At 41.1% G+C, this 21,233-nt stretch overlaps 1 protein-coding gene across 1 annotated transcript; it reads left to right on the forward strand.

Annotated features, from left to right (window-relative positions):
* Positions 1-1,007: 1,007 nt before the first annotated feature.
* Positions 1,008-1,709, forward strand: LOC145895792 (uncharacterized). Its single transcript, XM_082984575.1, has one exon. It carries the CDS (start codon positions 1,008-1,010, stop codon positions 1,707-1,709), a length of 702 nt encoding a protein of 233 aa, XP_082840701.1.
* Positions 1,710-21,233: the final 19,524 nt, after the last annotated feature.

A 21,233-nucleotide genomic window follows, 5' to 3' on the forward strand; every position in this document is an offset into this window, starting at 1 on the left:
CAATCTATAAACAATTTTCTGGTAAAAATTTACAGCTGCAGTGGACACCTGAATTAAATGCCTCCTATGAAAACGCAAAAAGGGCTCTGCAACGTGCAACCATTTTGTGCCATCCGCAACCACGGGCTCCAACGGCATTAACCATAGATGCGTCGGATAAAGCTATTGGCGCGGTATTGGAGCAGCAAATCAATGGAATTTGGAAGCCGTTGGCTTTCTTCAGCAAGCATCTGCGACCCGCAGAAACAAAGTACAGCACTTTTGATCGTGGACTCTTGGCGTTGCACCTTTCTGTTCGCCACTTTCGCTATTTTCTTGAAGGTCGAACGTTCACCGCGTTCACTGATCACAAGCCTTTAACATTCGCATTGAAGAAGCAGTCAGAACCTCTTTCTGCTCGACAGCAACGCTATTTAACTGCTATATCCGAATTTACAACGGATGTTAGACACATAGAGGGAAAACAAAATGTTGTTGCAGATGCATTGTCCCGGTCGTACATTGCCTCTGCAGACCAAGCACATATTGACCTTGATTACAACGCCCTCGCTGCTGCTCAACAAAGCCAAGAAGTACAAGCATACCGCACAGCGCTTACCCAGTTAAAGCTTTAAAACATAAAGTTTGAACCCGGTTTAACGCTCTTATGTGACATGTCAACCGGTTCCCCTCGACCAATCATTCCACAACCATGGCAACGTCGTGTATTTGACGTGATTCACGGGTTGGCGCATCCTTCTGTTCGAACCACGCGGAAGCTGGTATCAAGTAAATTTGTCTGGCATGGCATGGATAAGCAAGTTCGCTCATGGGCTCAACAGTGCAATGCTTGCCAGAAGGCAAAAGTTGGCAGACACACGCGTGCACCATTGAAGCATTATCCTACAGCTGCAAGCCGTTTTCAACACATCAACGTTGACATTGTTGGGCCACTTCCACAATGCCAAGGTAACAAATACTTATTTACAATCGTTGATCGGTTTACTAGGTGGCCTGAGGCTATACCTATGCCCGATGCTACCACAGAAACTTGCGCACGTGCTCTTATTCATCATTGGATAGCCCGATTTGGCGTTCCATCTCAAGTTACCTCCGATAGAGGTTCGCAATTTACATCGCATCTGTGGGTGACTGTTACCAACGTTATTGGTATTAAGTGCAACTGCACAACAGCTTTCCGCCCTCAGGCAAATGGTCTAGTGGAACGTTTTCACCGACACTTAAAAAGTTCCTTAATGGTTAGACTTAACTCTTCAAATTGGATAGATGAGGTGCCATGGGTGTTGCTGGGAATCAGGGCCATGCCGAAAGATGATCTTCAATCCTCCAGCGCTGAGCTGGTATATGGCGAACCGATCGCTGTACCGGGTGATTGCATTCCGCACACCACCACTGCCGTTGAACCCTCGCAATTTCTTAAAACGCTTCGCAGTTCCGTTTCCCGTGTTCTTCCTGTACCAATGTCACGCCATCGAACTTATCGTACATTTGTTCCTGATTTGCTTTTTACTTGCGAGTATGTGTTTGATCGAAAAGATGGATACCGTCCTCTTTTAAATTCACCTTATCAGGGACCTTTTCATGTTGTAACGCCCAACGACAAATATTTTGTGTTAGATATTTCTGGAACTCAGCAAACAGTCTCCATTGATCGCCTTAAGCCGGCCTTTATTGATGCAACACAGCCAGTTCTTACACCCAAGCCTTAAAAAAGAGGCCGACCTCCAAAAAGTGCAAAACCCGCTTCTGAGGGGGAGTAATGTAGCGACATAATATGTTGTAAAGATGTACCGTCGCGGGTTTTGTTGGTTTCAGTGCGTGTTGCCTTTTTCGTGCGATTCTCTCACGTGTCATGTGGCACGGCATGTTCGCATCATTCGATTCACTACGAATAAAGAGCAAGCACGCCACAGTACCAACTTATAATTTCAGTCGTTCAAAACTCATGAATTCAGATTTAGATGAAACTTTGAACCGGTAACAGGGGAAGTGGTTTATTTGAACTTTTTCCTGGGACTTCCTCTTTTACCTCTCGTCTTGCATGTCTCTCCTCACAACTATAGAAACTTTGGAGTGGCTATGAATTATCTCCAGATCACTTAATTGCGAAGAAAATGCTTTCAATTTCATTGAGGTCAAACAAAGTGAAAAAAAACCCTAAAATTGCCCGTCGGAGGAAAATAAACAGAGCGACGCCGTCTGACAACTAAACGAGGAAGTGGTGGTGGACAATGCGTTGTATCATCCATTCAGACAATCATCAACCTGACAATTTCCGAGGAAAGACGCCTCTTCACTGTCAAATTCATAGTAAAGGGGTTATGCGGGGCACGAGTCTTTGTTTTGATGACACCATGTTCCTCAACACAGGGGACCAGCTCGATCCATCACAGCATCACTAACAAAACGTATTAATACATAGTTTATTTGTCGTGGTGACATGAGTACTGCAGTTTCCCGGGAAAGGTATGAGCTTCAGTCATATGACTGACATCTCTAAGTGCGCCTGCAGCGGAACTGCGTCAACGTTTCTCAGAACCGAACATGAATACCCTTCATCATGACGGGGCCAAGCTATGCTTTAAGATGCAAAAATGCACAGCATTCTGTAGTTATGTTCGGTATGAATAAAACAAGTACAGAAAAATAAAGCGTGAAACAGACGGAAGCGTTACAACATTTCAATCAACCATGACCAATGACGTCAAGTCTTTTGTAATTTTTTGGGAAATTTTATGGTTTTCGCAAGTATCAACAGGTACGACTTGTGGCAATAAGTTCACATATGGTAAAAATGATAATGAACAATAAAGTTAACATAAATTCAGGCTGTGGCATTACCGTTGTTTCAATAAATGACACTCTATTAACTTTGTCCGATGATCTTGTTGATGCGGACACTGCACAAGAGAAATGTTCGATGCTTGGTGGAAATCTTGCAATGACTAATGACCAGAACATCAACGAGTCATTAATTCAATTGATGAGTAAAAAATATACATCAGGTAAGCTTTGAGAGTCTATGTTAAATAGAAGTTAAGGTTTAATACATTTGTACAAACTAACAGTGGAAATGTGTAAGGTTTAACAAGAGTTTGGACTTTCTACGACTTTGTGAACGGGGAAAGGTTTAGATTTCAAAAAACCCCGAACGAGGTCAGTTACTGGAAAAGTGCAAAACAAATTGGAGTTCTTTGGTACTTCGATTTGTCTACAAGGTAAAAGTCAGAACAACAATACAATATGCATCTTGTAAAAATGATTTATTGTGGACATGATAAATCCACAATATATGTTAAATTTTTTAAATTTTGTTCTTCAGCAAAACAGCAGCAAGTACAACTGAAGTTTTTTTCTGCGTAGCACCTACCTCGGCCAGAAAAAAATGGAGAGTTCTTGTTGGCAATGATTGCGAATATTACGGTCCTGTGTGGAATGGTAGGCTAACTGAATCAACTTCTATTCATGTAGAATAGTGTTGTAATATGTGTGATATTATCAACATATGTTTTACAATAAGATGGTACAAAGGAATTTTTTATGCTGTTTCAGGATGGCGATGGATGTTTTCTTTGTTTGCACCAAATAAACCACATGTAGGGTTCAGGAAAGTCTATGTATACGGCAGTGAAAGGAATGGTTATATTATGATAAGGAATGTAAACAGTCCATACAGAACGTTTGTTAATTTCTATGGATCCATATTTACCCCCGGTAATGTTCAATTACTTCAAAATATCAAAATTAACAAATGTATTGTATTTTTTCTGTTCCTAGACATCAATGTTATGATCGGGGCTCGTTACAACTTCCAACTTGGTGATTGGTTTTGGAGCGACGGATCTCCTGCAAACTATTCTGTTTCCAACGTTACATCCTGCCAACAGGGGGCGCTCCATTATGGAGATGGTTGGGAGAAATCTAGCGTCGATTGCGTAGGACAACCAGCTTACTACGCCTGTCAATTGAAATGTTAGTATGTAACAGAATATTTTAGTGCATACCAAAATGATAGACCCTCCCGATAAGCTATAAAGCGTGGAGTGATCGTGTGATGATAAAAAATTCAACCGACCCAACAAATATGGCAATTTGTTTAACATCAACACTTTACAGTTGTTGCATCAGTGTCGAAAGTTGCAGACAGTCCCTCTGTAGTTGTTATTAGCTGGAATGGATTGCGAAGCCTTGTCGAGAATCATAACCTTTCTGCTAAGGTAACTCTTAACTAACACGTTTCCGAAATAATTTCCTGTGCCCATACTATTTCAGGTTGAAATCATTTCATTCAAGTTCATGTACTTTGTTTACGTGCCATACGAAAGCGCATCAGTTCAATTAACAAACCTGAACTACTCAACAAACTACACTTTTCAGGTTGGTATTTTTTGATATCTCAAAGGGCAAATAACATTATCGTCTCTAATAGAGACAAACGAAAGTAAAGGCTCTCTTGTTTCACCTAAAATTAAACACTAAAAACATGTCTAGCCATATAAATATCGGTCGGTCGCATTGTTGTCACTAGGTGTCAGCGTTGGTTTCAGGTTGCGTGCAAGGAAAAATCACGACATTCCTGTCGGTTACAACTTCGGGCAATCCCCCAACGACTCACTTTAACCAGAGCAGTAAAATAACGTTTAAATATATAAAATTGTTATTTAGAGTTTAATATATTTTAACAACAACCTTTAGCAGTACTTGGCAAGTCCAACAGTAACAATGTCGAAAATTATATTCCCGGTTTACTAATTGGAGTGGTTTCGGCTCTGCTTGTTCTCGCAACCATCCTATTGTTTGGTCTATTGTCCTATAAGCGAAGGTGAATGCGACTGAGTACACATTTAACTTCTGTGTAAACGTATACAATACTTAACAGAGCATCAAACAACTGACCAGATTACGTATGACAACGTCCCGCCTTCCTCTCGTCAACAAAATTACGTGTACGGAAGTATGAAGTGACGTAACAGCTCTCTTCACAGGATGGATTTTTGTGACTAATTTTTGTTTGTGTTATATAACTACGTTCAAGCATGGAATTCAAGATGTAAAAATATTGGTCACAAAAACAGCCAGATTAGGTCATTATCGTTCAGAATCACTTTATTCCATTGAATGCGCATTCGTTTAACGCGTCTTATTTTATAGAGCGCAGTAACAATTACTTGTTTTCTCACGCGATCCGATCTCGTTTCCAATGTGATATTGATTCACAACCGCTATTAGATGCACGCGATATTTTGTTCTCTCGTGATTTTATTGGTCGGTTAAAATTGTTTGCTTCGGTCGCCATAGAGACGTTAGGTTTCTCGTGAGAATTGCCAATCAGTGTTTTTTTGTGTGTTAAATGTTTACTGACCGTTAGTCTTTGGACATTCCTTCTTTTCAAAACTCCTAAAACGCCTCGTCTCTCTTTAAGTTTGTACAAAATGTATGATTTCTCGTGTAACTCATTCTGCTCTAGTTTACTTCGTTTTCAATTAGCTTTGCGTTTTCGCTCTGTATACTCATGTGCGCTGAAAGTGTGTTTAATTCATCATCTGACTAATCTTGTAATATAATAAATAGTGGGGTAGTTTTGCATCTGGTTAAGAAACATAACATAAGAACCCAAGTGCGACCTTATGTCAAATGTACGGATCGAAAAGGAACTGCTTGTCAATTCCTAAATATTACTAAGACCCAGCTTTAGGTCACCCGACTCACAGATCGCAATTTTTGGAAATCTTTTTCAATATGTTGTATCTTTACGTTTGTAATGTTGTTTTTTTTCATTCTGTGCAGTTTGAAGTAGGCTTTAATGTACTTGTGTTACGCATTAAGTTGATTTCAACTCCATATACTCAAAATGATGATTTACGGGCGGTATTATAAAACTTCTTCATTGTCGTGTGTGTTGAGCCCGTGGTGTTTATTCGGACAGGAAACAGAGAAAACATGTGTCTGTGTTTTTAACTGTGAAATTTCCATGTTTCCAAATCAATGAAAACAAATCCTTTCTTTTCAAAGTATTAACATGCACCGCACAGTGTTGTGATTTGTTGCAGCAACCTACGTGCATATTTTAAATCCCACGCTTTGTTGTGGAAAAGGGGAGACCGGGGATAGCTCGGACGGTTTTAGGAAAATTGCTCATATTTTTTTTAAAATTATGAACCACATTCTTAAATTTTATTTTGTTGTAAGTAGTAAAGCATTACTCACAAAACAAAAGGTTTTTCGTTCGTTTTAGCTCACTAAAAATTATCATTCAGCCCATTTTTTAAACAGGTCTCAAATGACATGACTGGGGATATCTCGGACAGCAAGTTTTAACAGATTTTTTTTTATTTAACAAATAACTGAAATCAAACTTGGCGCAATATCAACATTGCGGCATTAGCACATAAAATATCATTCAAGCTTTCAGGAGTCGGGACGTGGCCACTTTTCGTTTCGACCCCTCCTCACGTTCTTGTTTTGGGTAACTCGTGTACATTTGATTGCAGCACGGATATCATAGATATTCGGGTCAACAAACGATTTTTTACCTTTGGGGATTTTTTTCCTGCCGAAATTCGATCATTTCATCAAGCCTTTGTTTATTCTCTTCTATGGCCTGATACTTTATCATAAAACTCAAAAAGTGTTGACTTCTCGCGATTTTTTGCCATGATGTCCGAAGTATCCCCGACCACGTGACGACATAGAAATTATAAAAATATAGCCGTATTTTTTAAGGTTACACAAAATCATCATTGGCCTCTCCAAGAATACATATTTGAATATGCAACTAACCAAAAATTACTGCATTTTGATTAACTGTGACTGATATATAACCTTCCACATACAAATTGAAAAACTTGGTTTCACTGATAAATTGATTTTTTCGATAATAATTTTTTAAGCAGACATGATTTAGTTACAAAGTTCCTGTCAACGTTTGATGGAGACATAAAGCTTTCGTAAAGTGTCCTAACAATATCTAATTGTGACGTAAAATACCTGGTCCGAGGTATTACCGTGTCCGAGGTACCCCCGGTCTCCCCCATGAGTTTGACATATGACAGGGTTGGCCATGAAATGTGTTGTGTAATTGTATCATTATGTGTCCCAAAGTTGACCTGACAAAACGGCGCTTAAGACTCGCCGTGCAATCAGCGTGTCTGGCAATGCGACTCACGCCTGTGGATGTACTGCGCACCTCAGTGGCTAATAATTGCGTTCCTGGCGTTATTTGTGTGTTGGCTTTGCCTATAAAACCTGCGCACCGTTTTGTATCAATACACTTGAACTGTTTGTGACTGAAGAATACAACAGTTATTTGGCGACGAGGACGGGATTTCTGGTCATGGAGAAGCTTGTGGAGATGATGCAACGTCAACTTAAAGCCCAAGAGCGTCAACGTGAAGTTCAAGAACGTCAACTTGAAGAACAAGAACGTCGACACCAAGAACAACACGGAGAACAAGAACGGCGACACCAAGAACAAATGGAGGCGATGATAGCAATTCTGGGGAAGCCTCGCTCGAGTGAAGGATCGACGGAAGGAACGGCATCAACGGTAACTCACCTAAATACGCCAAATTTTTTGCCTTTTGATTCGACTTCAGAGCTGTGGGTTGACTACTGGTCCCGGTTTTGCACGTTTGCCAAAGCTCATTTGGTACCTGACGATCGACTGGCCAAGGTATTTTTGACGAATCAATCTTCAACGGTGTACAAGATGCTTTTCAATTTGGCTGCACAGGAATCGCCACCAAGAGACATCAATGAGCTCACGTTAGAAGAAATCGTCCAACATATGAAGTTTCAGTTTGACCCCAAACGTTTCATAGTCCGCGAAAGGTTCAAGTTTTGGACCGACATGAAGCGCAAGCCGGGAGAAACAATTCAAGAGCTCGCTGTTCGCATTCGACAAAGCGCAGCAACTTGCGACTTTGCATCCATCATAGATCCATTGGATGAAGCTTTACGCACTCGTTTTATCTGTTCAATTGAAAACGAGGCGGTTTAAAAAGCTCTGTTAAGGACAAAGGATGACGAATTGAGTTTTGCTCGTGCGATTGACATTGCGGTTGAAACCGAAGATGCTGCCAAAGTGGCTAAAGAAACTGTTTACGGGATGCAGCCATCGACTTCGGTGTTCAAGGTACGTGCTACAGCTAAGCCGTGGGAGAAACGTAAAGTGGATTCGAGGACGGTGCAATTACCTGAAGGGAGGAAATATTATCGATGTGGCAAGACTTCGCATCAGGCTTCCGAATGTTGTTTCAAGAATGCAACCTGTCATTTTTGTCACCTAACTGGACACTTGGAATCCGTTTGCCGCAAAAAGATTCGACAGCGCTCGTCCCATGGCGTTAAAAGAATTGAGAAACTGAATTGCGTTTCCAGTATTGAAGCAGCCACGCCCAAGTTGGAAGTTCCAATTTGCATCAACGATCGTTCGCTGAACATAGAACTTGATACAGCTACCGGCGGAAATTTTCTGTCAAAAGAAACATGGAAGAAGATTGGTTCTCCACAGCTGCACAAAGCAACGTCCCAGTATCAGTCTGCAAGCAGGCACAACTTGCCGGTAATGGGCACATTTACGTCTGCTACCAGTTATGCAGATTCCGGAAAAGTAGCTTACCTTCATTTCAACGTCTGCGACATTCCACGTTTGAATTTGGTGGGGTGGAACGGAATACAGAAAATGGGTATTTCGTTGGACAAAGTTCTGTACGGCAAGTCAAGCTTACAAGCTGCAGAGGTATTACAAGCCGTAACCGCTCAAGAACCGCAAGACATATCACTACATGAAGAGTGTGTCAAGTTGTGCAGTGGATTCGCAGAACTGTTTAAGCCCAATTTAGGCTGTCTTCAAGATTATGAACTGGAGGTACAATTTAAGGACGACGCAAAACCAGTTTTCTGCAAACCGCGTTCAGTTCCGTTCGCTATGCAGAGTGATTTGTCCCAGGTTTTAGATTCCGGGATAAGCAAAGGAATTTGGACTCCAGTGAAGTTCAACGACTGGGGTACGCCAATAGTTCCGGTCCGCAAATCAATCACTTCTTCGCAAAAGCCTGCTTTAAGAATTTGTGGTGATTATTCCGTGACTGTCAATTCACAATTGGAAGTTCATCGTCACCCATTGCCATTACCAGAAGATTTAATGCGGAAGTTAGGTGGTGGTTATGGCTTCACGAAGATCGATTTGGCGGATGCGTACAATCAAATCAAGTTGGGACCAGAAAGTCGGAAGAAGCTTGCTCTGAGCACACATCGCGGAGTTTTATTACAGAACGTATTGCCTTTTGGTATCAGTTCTGCGCCAGCTTATTTTCAAGAAATTATGGATGATATCACTAAAGACCTACCGGGTGTAGCAGTATATCTAGATGATATATTGGTCAGTGGTTCGTCTGCCAAGGACCACCTTCACAATCGAAACAGTCGGAATGCACGTGCAAATGGACTCCTCAGCACTACGAAAAGAATCTTCAAAAGACCCAATATTGAGCAAGGTGATTCAATACACGCACGAAGGTTGGCCAAGACAATCTTCCGATGAACCGACGGAAGAATTCCGGAAAGTGAGTAATTTTCTCACTACGTCATATGGAGTTCTTATGTATGGCTCCAGAATCGTCATTCCAGCAAAACTACGTGACAAAGTTTTGCAGCTACTGCATTTGGGCCATTTCGGCATGCAGCGCATGAAGCAACTGGCCAGGACAGTGGTGTACTGGCCAAACATAGATCGAGACATTGTGGACATGTGTCGAAAGTGTGGCACATGTGATGAGCACAGAAACGTAATGCCGAAGGCTCCCGTACATCCATGGATACTACCCGAGAAGCCATGGAGTCGAATTCATGTCGACCATGCCATAAATTTTATGGGTTACAACTGGTTGGTTGTAATTGATGCTTATACGAAGTATCCATGCATTCACCGCACTCAAGCAATCACAGCTAAAGCAACAATGGATCTTCTCGACCAAGATTTCGCACATTTCGGATATCCACACTCAATAGTGTCCGACAATGCACCATCGTTTACATCGGAGGAGTTCCGAAACTACTGCAAAGAAAGGGGGATTGTTCACCTTACAGGCGCACCTTATCATCCTGCGACCAATGGGGCAGCGGAGCGCTTGGTGCAAACTTTCAAGAAGGCATTACGAAAGTCTTCTGAGCCGCCCATGAACGCATTGAGAACTTTTCTCATGCAATACCGCCGTATACCAAACAGTAGCGGATACTCCCCAAGTGAATTTTTAAACGGAAGGCAAATACGAACAAAGATTGACACCATGATGCCTTCTCCAGTACATGATGTCCAGAAAAAGCAGTTGCAAGGAGTTAAACACGGTGTTTCCACTACACGCGTTAACAGGACATACAACGTCGGTGATCCTTGCTATGCACTGTATTACGGACCACGGCATGACAAAGACCCACGATGGGTTCCCGCACTGGTCATCAAACGTTGCGGAAGTCGAAGTGTTCGGGTTACAGTTATTCCCCGAGGTGCGATATGGAGACGACATATTGACCAACTTCGACCCAGATATGCATCATCACAAGATGACGAGCCAGGAGATGAACCAGCAGATCTCCCAACATCACGCGATGCATCCGATGATGAAGAGTCCGGTCGTGCCGATACGCGCGACACGGTCACCCCTGAGACTATCGTTAGTCCTAACAATACTCATTCACCTGCGGCGCAGGAGTTGTCACACGGGGAGAGTTTACCCCGGCGCTCGAAACGGCGTCCGAAGCCTCCCAAATTTTATGGTTATTAGTGTCATTTTACGTTGTTCCATAACCCAATATTGGCGGGGAGGTGTTGTGTAATTGTATCATTATGTGTCCCAAAGTTGACTTACGAAACGGCGCTTAAGACTCGCCGTGAAATCAGCGTGTCTGGCAATGCGACTCACGCCTGTGGATGTACTGCGCACCTCAGTGGCTAATAATTGCGTTCCTGGCGTTATTTGCGTGTTGGCTTTGCCTATAAAACCTGCGCACCGTTTTGTATCAATACACTTGAACTGTTTGTGACTGAAGAATACAACAAAATGTATCCTATTAAGGTGCATGTACACTAATAGCGAACGTGCTGCTTATTAACGCGCGGGTACCATATTATTCCACGTGATGTCGCTCTTATTCGGAATTTGTCACTGTATTGGCCAGGCTTTAAATAACGTGCATGTTCGTTACAAAGGCACACGCACGTTATCTAAGGTACGCGTACAATATGACGAATTATGACACCGATGGCCAACCATATCACACTGCCTGCGTACGTGACTGCGTCGTTTTGCAAGCGCGGCAAAGAATTAAAAAGAACCTGTTGCGAAAATAAAACATTGAAAACTTTCGGTTTGGTTGTAATTCATTTAGTTAATTCCGACGTAAACCTGTAGGTTAAACGTATGGATGGGAATGAGATTTTAAACGCATGGTGATGAGCCCAACATGAATACTTGTGTGGTTACTCGAAGGTGTTTGTGATAGATACGGCACAGTACTAAGAGCGATTACACAAGGCAATTTAAAATGTTTCTGTCTGTACTGCCATTTGCGAACACTTTCAGCACTTTTGCATGCAGAAATATCACTTTGAACAGACGTTGTTATATACCGCTGAGTAATATTCAGTGGCATCATAGATAATAACCACCTACACTTTAACTTCGTTGCGACAAAACACAGGGTTCCGACCAGTTCGCACATAGTGCGTTGCGTTCGGATCCTCCGTGGTAAATATGACTTCCGTTGCTTCTCACTTTACCATCGTCTTAACGAACGATTTACGAACCCGGTGTTTCATGAAGTTAAATCACTTCGCAATACCGAACATCATCATCTTAGCGGAGATTCGCTTAATATCGTTACAGAATCGTTTCAATGCTTTTATCGCGAGTTACTTAAATCCCCAAAGCCCCGAGACTAGAATTCCACCCCTTTATTTAAAACTAACTCTAGGATGCCAAGACGAGCAACACTAATTTCCTATGCATGATTGCACTTTCTATTTACCGGTGTACCGCATTTCGTAAATTATTTCTGAACACTGTTAATATATTGGAGCGATGACTACTCCACAAGACCGTGACACAGGATCAATAAATGATGGTCACAACAAAAACCTGATTGATTTCAAAACTGTAAAAATATGCCCTCCAGCATCAGTAACTAATCGTTTACACAAAAAACATTGCAGGAAGTTCATCGGCCACGCTGAGGATCCTCAACTTTGCAAACATCGGAAACTCTGCGAAACAAAAGCATTATTCCTATGTCAAAATTCTGCGACGGTTTTATTGATTGCAAGAATCAAGCTGACGAATATCCAAAAGAAATCTGCAAGGAAGGAAGATTCTACTGCCCAGAATTTAATGCAGCTAAAGTAAAATGATTTCTTGTAATCAATGATTTAAAAAGAATTTAATTCGGGACATAGTTGGAGTAAAATCACTTTAAATCTGAATTTTAACTAAAAAAGGCAACTATTGGTTGTCATAATTCTCCCTGTTATGATACAATAATCATTCGTATGCAGCAGTTGACTAGAAAAACAGTTACAGTTTTTTCCATGATATTATTGTTTTTGTGACAGATACATGCATAAAAATAAACTAGACGACCGAGAAATTTTGTGAAATTAGATTTCTATCAACAAATCGGATGTTTGTGATTTCACAATTAACTGCGATGATCAAAGTGACGAAATAAACTGCACAAATGATGGAAGGTTTTATTGCGAAAACAAACAACCACTCTTCGTCAAGAAGGAAAAGGTAAACACATAAGTTTTATGTTCTGTGGAAAACATGTACTTGAAAGTCGTGCAGGACGGTGCAAGATCTCTCAAAACTGCTGCTCTGAAAGTGTTACAATCGATTTAGAAAGACCCTTTCACTGTTTGTTTGGCACCAATTTTTTTTCCTTGGCCTGCGTGCCCGTCTAAGCGCGTGGCCAAATGTGCAAATCGGTCAAATTTAATAAATAAGAAAGGGTCTTTACAAAAGGGCCTTTCGAACTTTTTCCCAGTTTGGCTTTAATACTCAAAAAGTTTGAGAATCACTGTCGTTTACCTCAATTGGTCCCACGTTTCAACGCGACCTGGCCTTCAATCCCAACCACGGTAAACGCTCAGTTGACTCTGCACTAACCGCTTACCGACAAAATATAAAAAGAAGCGAACGGAAGAGGCGGCTACTTTTTAAATTAAATTTAATGAAGCCCAAATTAAAAAGACAAAACCACTTTAGTTTCAGTGCGACAACTTGCACTAATCATGTAAAACGAACAATTACGCTTTCTTTATTTCAAAGCCAACAGCCACATCTCAACCGCTTGCGACCATAAGGGAACTGCCAATTCACAAACAGATTATCATTTCTGCTGCCAGCATCCTGTCCAAACAGCGCGTTTTTGCATTGACCGAATTAACTGCAAAGGTATCTTAAATTTATTCCACGCAGAAATTCAATGGAGTTGGCGACTGCTCTGATTGGTCGGACGAGTGTCCAACAAAAACAAAAGCGATCAACGAAAACATATTTTCATCACGATACGAGTTGATTGCAAACCCATTTCTGCGAGCTATTGTGTGGATAATGGGGATGCTCGCCATTGCCGGAAATTTGGTAAAATTAACCTACTTTCTTCTGGCCTTTTAGACAATAAGATGATGTCATTATATTTTAATATTGGGAATTTGAGGTTGTCATGGTGATGGAAAGCAGAATATTGGTAACGACAGAATCACAATCTGCTGCATTTCGCACAAACCATCTGCTCGTTTTGAATCTATCTGTTTCCGATCTACTCATGGGAGTTTATCTGATCATGCTGGGCGCCGCTGGTTTCAGATACTCCGGAAATTATTGTGCCAATGACGTTATTTGGAGATCAAGCGAAAGTTGCACCACAATGGGGGTATTGGTTTTGCTTTCCAGCGAAACATCGGTGTTCACAATGGTTTTGTTGACCATATTCCGACTGTATGCAGTGAAAAACGTGAGTGGATCAGTTGTAATTGGTTCAACCAACTGTTAAATCGGTGACACACTTTACCTTTTATAAGTACACACAAATACATTGATTTGTTATATATAACCCAGTATTATTACATGCAATGGCATGCCAGGCAGGATTGCCACACTGCGCAGATCTTTGCTTGGCGATCACATATAACCTATCGCGATCATGAGGTTTTCAGGCTTGGCAGCTCAGGCAGTGCAGCCTAGCTGGATCAGCCACATTTCCCTGACAAATCGTAGCAAGATTTGAAAAATCAAGCTCCCGGTGAAGTTTGAACTCACGACCCAGGGCTAACCAGGGCTAACCAGGCCCAACTCTATCAACTGAGCTACAGGAGCTCAGTGGTTTCACGGGGTATATTGTGGCCAAGATACACTGGTGCGCAAGCGCACAACTTGCTAGGCAACCTTCACATATATGTATGGGATCTCTACCACCGTATCAGGTAACGCAGTAATATTACATGCAATGGCATGGCATGGCAGAGCGTTGGGCCTGGTTAGCCCATGGTCGAGGGTTCAAACCTCACCAGGAGCCTGATTTTTCTTGACCCGACTTGTCTGGAAAATATGGCTGATCCAGCTAGACTGCATTGCCTGGGCTGCCAAGTCTGAAAACCTCATGATGTTTGTTATATATTGTAATTATATTAATTTTCTTTAAACGATTTCTCGTTTTTCGGACATCTTTCTCCCCTGTACGCAGCATATAGTTAGTCTGGCATTTCCGCAAATTAAATTGAAGGCTCTGCTTTGTTTGTAAGCTTAGCATGCCCAAACAATATTGAAACGACGCCCATTTTTTAAACCTCTGAGTAAAGATAGTGGAAACAATTTCCAGTCCAATGGGATTCGAAGTGACAAGTAAATTTTCCCGTCCCTTGACTTAAGGGGAGGGGCGAGTTTGCAAAATTATTGCTTTAAAAGAAAATATGTGAATATCCTTTTGGGTTTCAGCCATTCAATGCATCCTTGAAACCGGAATTGAAAACAGTCATCCTTTCCATTATTCTCTCCTGGGCATTCTCGTTTACAATTGCTTTTATTCCACTCACAACTCAACTTCAACATTTGTTTGAAACCAAAGCCTTGGTGAATGAGAATCCGTTTTTTAACAATGTTGCAGTCGACTTTTCCAGTAAGATATTGTCCTCGATGTAGATGATCTTACAGTTTCAAATAACAGTTGCGTTGTATATACAGCCATGGATAACTTCATTAATCGATTTGTAACTTTCCAACACAACTTCACAAGCAACGATTCCCAAGCATTCAACACTGCCCTCATGCGAGTAAATGATGCTAATTCCTGGATGGATTTTATGGATATTCTTGAGGATTACAGTTACACTGAGCTATTTAACATTTCTGGATATTTGGGGTTAGTTTGTTTTTACCCGAAAAATGTTCAGCTTTACAGCCTTAAAATTGTTTATGTGTAGATATTACAGCAGCAGCAGTGTTTGCATCAGCAAACTTTATGTAACAACAAATGACAAGGCGTCGGGATTTTCAATCGCCGTCATTACTCTTAACTTCCTGGCCTTCATATTTGTGGTAATTACGTATGTTTGGATTTACAAGAGGTCAACTGCCAGTGCCCGGCAAGTGAAAGAGGGACCCAGAGATGGAAAGACGGCAACACAAAACAAAGGTAAGCTCATTCGTACTTGCAGACGTGTTGTTGTAATAATGCTGTTTTTTCGGCAGAAATGCAAAAGAAAATCGCCCGACTGATAATTACAGATTTTTTTTGCTGGGTTCCAATTTCCATCATGGCATTTGTAAACTTCGCTGGAGTCCCTTTGCCTCCAGTGATGTACGCTGTGTCAGCTATCATCCTTCTCCCTATCAACAGCTCCCTAAATCCCCTAATCTACTCCAACGCCCCGAAACTGCTTTATGATAGAATTCGGGATGGCCTACGTGTCGTTTTCAGGCGCCAACCACAGGAAGAGCAACAGGAAAATGTGGTTGTGGTTACCAACCATGAAAACTTTCTTGTAACTGAAGCAGAAACCACTCTGTAAATAAACCTTACATTCAGTATTTGGAAAATTGAAAGTGTTATTTCCAGACATTTTCAAAAAACATTTTGGTCTTGACGACTCTAATATCCTATTTAACTTGCAATGGTAAAATCAAACACAAAAGTTATATTTAAAATGTCATCTCATCTTAATCTTACACATGACAAAGTAACATCTTGACGCCGGATCTAAGCTGTCCAAACCAACCAAAAAATAACGCACCATTTGGTTCGTGTGCACACTCCGCTTTGTGGTTCCCCTATTTCTATTGATGACTAGTCCTGCTCTTCGGAATTTGTGCATCATGAGTTAATGTACGAGTGACGCGATGAGTTGCTTATACTGGTCGTCCAAGTAGCACGACATGCAACCCATGGACACTCTTATCATGTGTGAGTGTTGGAACGCATGGCACCAACTGATTCTCCTGGTTCCAGTGACCTCACTTCATTTTGCAAAATCCATCGAATGGCAGCAAACATTCGAGGGCGCCTTTTTCGTCCAAATAAACAAGCCATCGTTTGAGATGAAGATGAAATCTGACGGCGATGAAATATCTGGACGATCGTTTTGTAAATATGTTGATTTGTCGTTGGAAAGATTCCACGTGACCAACACATGGGAAAAAACAATGGACTAAGGAAAATATATCCTTTAATCTTGAAAAAATCACTAAAAAAATTTAAAACACCTCCTCACAACCCCCTCTCTAACGCCTTGTACATAAACTGTGTTTATTGTGCGTTATCATGGATTTTATGGATAGGTATGTTTTATTGCAAACAAGATGTTCTGAAATTCTTGCGAGACCCTTTTCTTCGTCAACGTTGCATTAAATATGCAGCGGCAACACTTTTGATATTTTGTTTGTAGTTTGTTTTTCTAACAACCAATTACTGTTAGTCACTCGATGGCGACCAGTTCATTGCCATTGAAATTTTTTAACAGTAATACATTCAATCTTTTTCTAAAATTGATTTGTCAACTGCAGCAGCCCGCTGACTGCGAATATTTTTTGTTATCGTTTTCAATAAACCTGGTGTTGTGAGGGTAAAAGTTCTGTATTCTTGAACTTGTGATTAAATCTTATATGAGTTACAAATACCAACCATACTTGATGAGGTTGTTGAGGATTAATAAGAAGTGCAGTTGTCATGAGGAAATTGATTGATTTTAATTTTTTGAAAATTTAAAATATTGATGTTGAATCTTAAGAGCATTTGCACGATTAACATACCACTTGCTGTCGAAAAACAGTATTTTAACATTATCGATCGAACACATTTATCACCGACAACTTTCCAATGGTGAAACGGAACTGCATTAGCAGGGTCCTTACGCTTCGATGGACATACTGGCCGTATTCGCCGTTGTGCGACCGCTCGTTTTTGCTGGCACTGGTGAAAACTTTTTAGCTTAAATCCCAACCATCTCATATCCTGTGACTTAAGAAGTAAAAGCACAAATGTTTGGATTTGTAATCTGGCGACTCTTATAGGCGACACGGAATTCGATCAGCGATCACGTGCAGAGAACCATTTGTAACATGCGTCACAGAAACCAATACTTGTATTGCGTAATGTCTTCTGGGCAGCATTGAACAAGTGTAGTATAATTCATTTGGTCTGCAGTATCGCATACACATTTACAAGCCAGTTACCATAGGCATTGGATATTTCGCAAGTTTCGACCCAAGTGTAAACATAATCCCATAATGTGACCCAAATGATTTATCCATCAAATGTTCTTCATTCAACATCCTGTTTTGTTAGATAAAATGTTCTCCTATGCTTATGTCACACCACACATTTGTTCTTATGTTACAAACCCAAGTGATGTATAACGTGACTAAACCAACCAATAAGCTTCCGGTAGTCCAAGTATTGATAGTGATGTGGGCCTGTCATTGGGCTCTTTGCATTCGGCTCAACTCTACTCTATTCGGAGTCATCGTTCTATCTTTGATCTTCTATTCGGTGGCAAGACACTGCTATTATTACTGAGACTCTACAAGCTATTCGTCGCCTAGGGATTTATTCCAACAGCCTGATAATAAACTGTTTATTCGGATTGTTCGGTTTGCTGGTGAGGAAGTTTAATCACATTTAACCGAAACACAGAGTATGGCTTCGCATGGTCTCAATGAAACAAAAAGAGGTGAAACCAAACTCATTAGTTGACTGGTGATGGTGGAATGCTCACAAAGTAACAGTTAGGAAAGTAGGTGAATAGTTGTGTGGTTGCACCTGATACACATCAGACCGTGGAGGGTCATACCAATTAATGCATTGAGCGCAAGAGAAAGTTCCAATGCATGTTTATGTGAATGTCGCAGAAATTTAGGAATTAGTGTTTGCATTTGTATGTGTTTAAAGACTAGAACCGTTGGTCTGAATTTGTAAATCTTCCCTGTACCGACGCTCAGTCAGTCATTGCCTTTCCAATGATGTTAATTGTCTTGGTTTAGTTGGTTATTATGAGCATTGTGTTGTTTGCCTCTCATATATTTGTAATTATACATTTATTTCCTCGCAAAACTTGTGTGGTAATTTGAAAAATAACAAACCAAGTATGAATTGTCAACTGTGGTTCATTGCCACAAATTAACGATTTTGTGATCGATTGACTGCCACGCAGCTACACAAAGTAGGATCGTTGTAAAAACAACAATAAATCAGGTGAAAATATGATTCTTGAAAAGATATTTACCTGAAGAGACCTTTCTTCGGAGCACAAAATGAAACCATGGTGGGAATCTCTTTGTTCCTACTCGCTAGCTTTGTTGGCAACGGCGACTGAATTGCTTTTTCATGAAATGCCGTCACCTGTGTTTCGAACAATTTAAATACAAGCATTCAGTTTGGTCAGTCGGTTGCATTGTTTGTGAATAGAGTGTGTACAGCATGCAAACAAAAGAGTTTGAATTATTTAATGGATTAGACAGAAGCACAATACAAACATTTGATTTAGCAAATTCGAGAAATGGATCTGATACAACCAAATAGGAAAAGGAAGACCGTTTCCGATGCTGACAAACAAAACGAAAAGTGTTTCTAATCATTCGGGAAAATCGAAAAATTCGAAACAACTTATCCCAAAACAAAACAAACACGCAATCAGCAAAAAAATTGACTTATCAAAACTGAAATCAACTTCAAATGTGTATTTTTGGAGAAATATTTTCTCATTACTCATTTGCTTTATCTGGGTAGGGTACTTAGCAGTGTTATTAATTAATCAAAGGATAATCTTTTTCTGCAAATGCCAGAACCACAAAATTTGTTGCAGTTACACAAAACCCCATATAATTCTTATGTGAATATGAAAATTAATACGGATGACGGAAAAAACGTTCTAAAATTGCAACCCAAACTCCAAAACCCCTGCGAAGCGAGTCATTTTATCGCAAATCGGAAACAATACATCATGCGGCGTGATCGCAAATGAACAGCAAAAAACTTATGTCGCGTTTATCGTCTCACATGTTGTTCATTGTTTTGTGAACAGCCTTTTTCTTATTGCTCTTCTGGCAAACTTTATTTTATTTACGTTTCTCAGCGTTTCGGCTTGTATGCAACAGCCTTCATCAGGAGGAAGAATGTAAGTTTAACAAAGTGGACACATTTGAGGCACATAGACACAAAAAGGCTACAAAGGAAAGAAGAAGTGGAAAATCGAAAAAGGGCGAACACACCTGCACTGTATACTCAACATTAACCGCACTGTTTATCACGGTTTTTGGAGTGCGCGATGTCTTTCGGCATAATTTTCTAGCAATTCGGTACACCGGTGGAAACAGAGTTTGCTTTTTGTCATTGAGTGATGACGCATGTGTATTAATGTTCAATGACTCTAAAAACATCCTCTTATACCTATCAGTCTCGCGTTCCAAAATGATCGTTTCTGTGAAGTCCACCGCATGTCCTGATTCGGCCGCATGTTGAGAAAGAGCTGTTTTATCCTCATGGTTGTTTACGTCCCTTTGGTGCTCAGCCTTTTCTTTGTGAGGCAATAATTTTCAACAATTTTCGTGGGAAATTAGGGGCAGCTTCTCATAGAAAACAGCATGAAGTTTTTAATAAACTTTTGTAAAGTTTACTGTTACATATATAAAAAAATATGTAGTGCCTTTTGCACTATCGGTTACCAAGCAGTTCCGTTTGGCCATAGTGCGCTCCACAGTGGTTCGTCGTCTCTGTTGTTCGGTACCTAGTATAAGGTACCCTGCAGATCGACGTTGACCGAATGGTACCACAAAGTGGAGACTGGTGTGCCTGCTAGTGTGAAAGCTAGCACAGTGCCACTCAACAGCTGCACTGATGAGACCTTACAGGTCGAAACAGTGCGTGTACACACCCTTCAGTATAATCACAGCTCTATTCCGTTAGTACGCTTTATGAAATTGGGCTTGTCGCGTTTTTGCCGTTGATCATTGCCGCAGCATCGTTTATGTCGGCATCCGACGTCAAATGTCCGGCATCGGCCGAATAGGCGACCCTGTATCCGTTTGCTGTGCACTTAGTGCCTCTGTGCGCGGTCACTTTAAGGGGTGTGAATGACAAAAAATTAGTGATGTGTCAGCGTTTTTCCTGGTGATAAAATATATTTTTAGGCGGTTGAAAACCTTTATTGCGCGTGTCAAGAGTCGAACGTCGGCGATACAATCTACCGGCACTACGCATCCCTTTCCAGAAAAGGATATGGGGAAAATGGTCATCTCACACACAAAAATAACAAACAAACAAATAAACAATTATTGACTCTTCGGGGGTCGCCCGCGTCCTGGTGGTTGGCAACAGATTAAGCCCAACCGCCCTGCAGAGAGCAACCCCCGAAGACCACGTTGAATACCTTCCTCTGCCATGTTTTTGGCTCAATCGGTCGTGGTGTGGCTGCGGAGGGATCACAAATGACTGTTACACCTGAATCATTAATTGGTTAGTCTTCCAGCTTGAGACTAGAAACTGCCGTGCGGTGCACTTGCATTTCTGGATCTTGTTGCGCAGCTGCAAGCAATCTGCCCATGACAACATTAGGCAGTTACATATGCTCAATGGAATTACGAGAAAGGGCATCTGCAACGTGATTACACTTTACATTGATGTGCCTCACATCCGTGGTGAACTCCGAAATGGCACAAAGCTGGCGTTGTTGCTTTGCGGACCAA

The sequence above is a fragment of the Ascidia mentula genome, chromosome 3, assembly GCF_947561715.1.
Source record: "Ascidia mentula chromosome 3, kaAscMent1.1, whole genome shotgun sequence".
Lineage (NCBI taxonomy): Eukaryota > Metazoa > Chordata > Ascidiacea > Phlebobranchia > Ascidiidae > Ascidia > Ascidia mentula.

Bases quoted from the DNA above. Each gene is read 5' to 3' on its own strand.
- LOC145895792 (XM_082984575.1), top strand. From the start codon at position 1,008: ATGCCCGATGCTACCACAGAAACTTGCGCACGTGCTCTTATTCATCAT.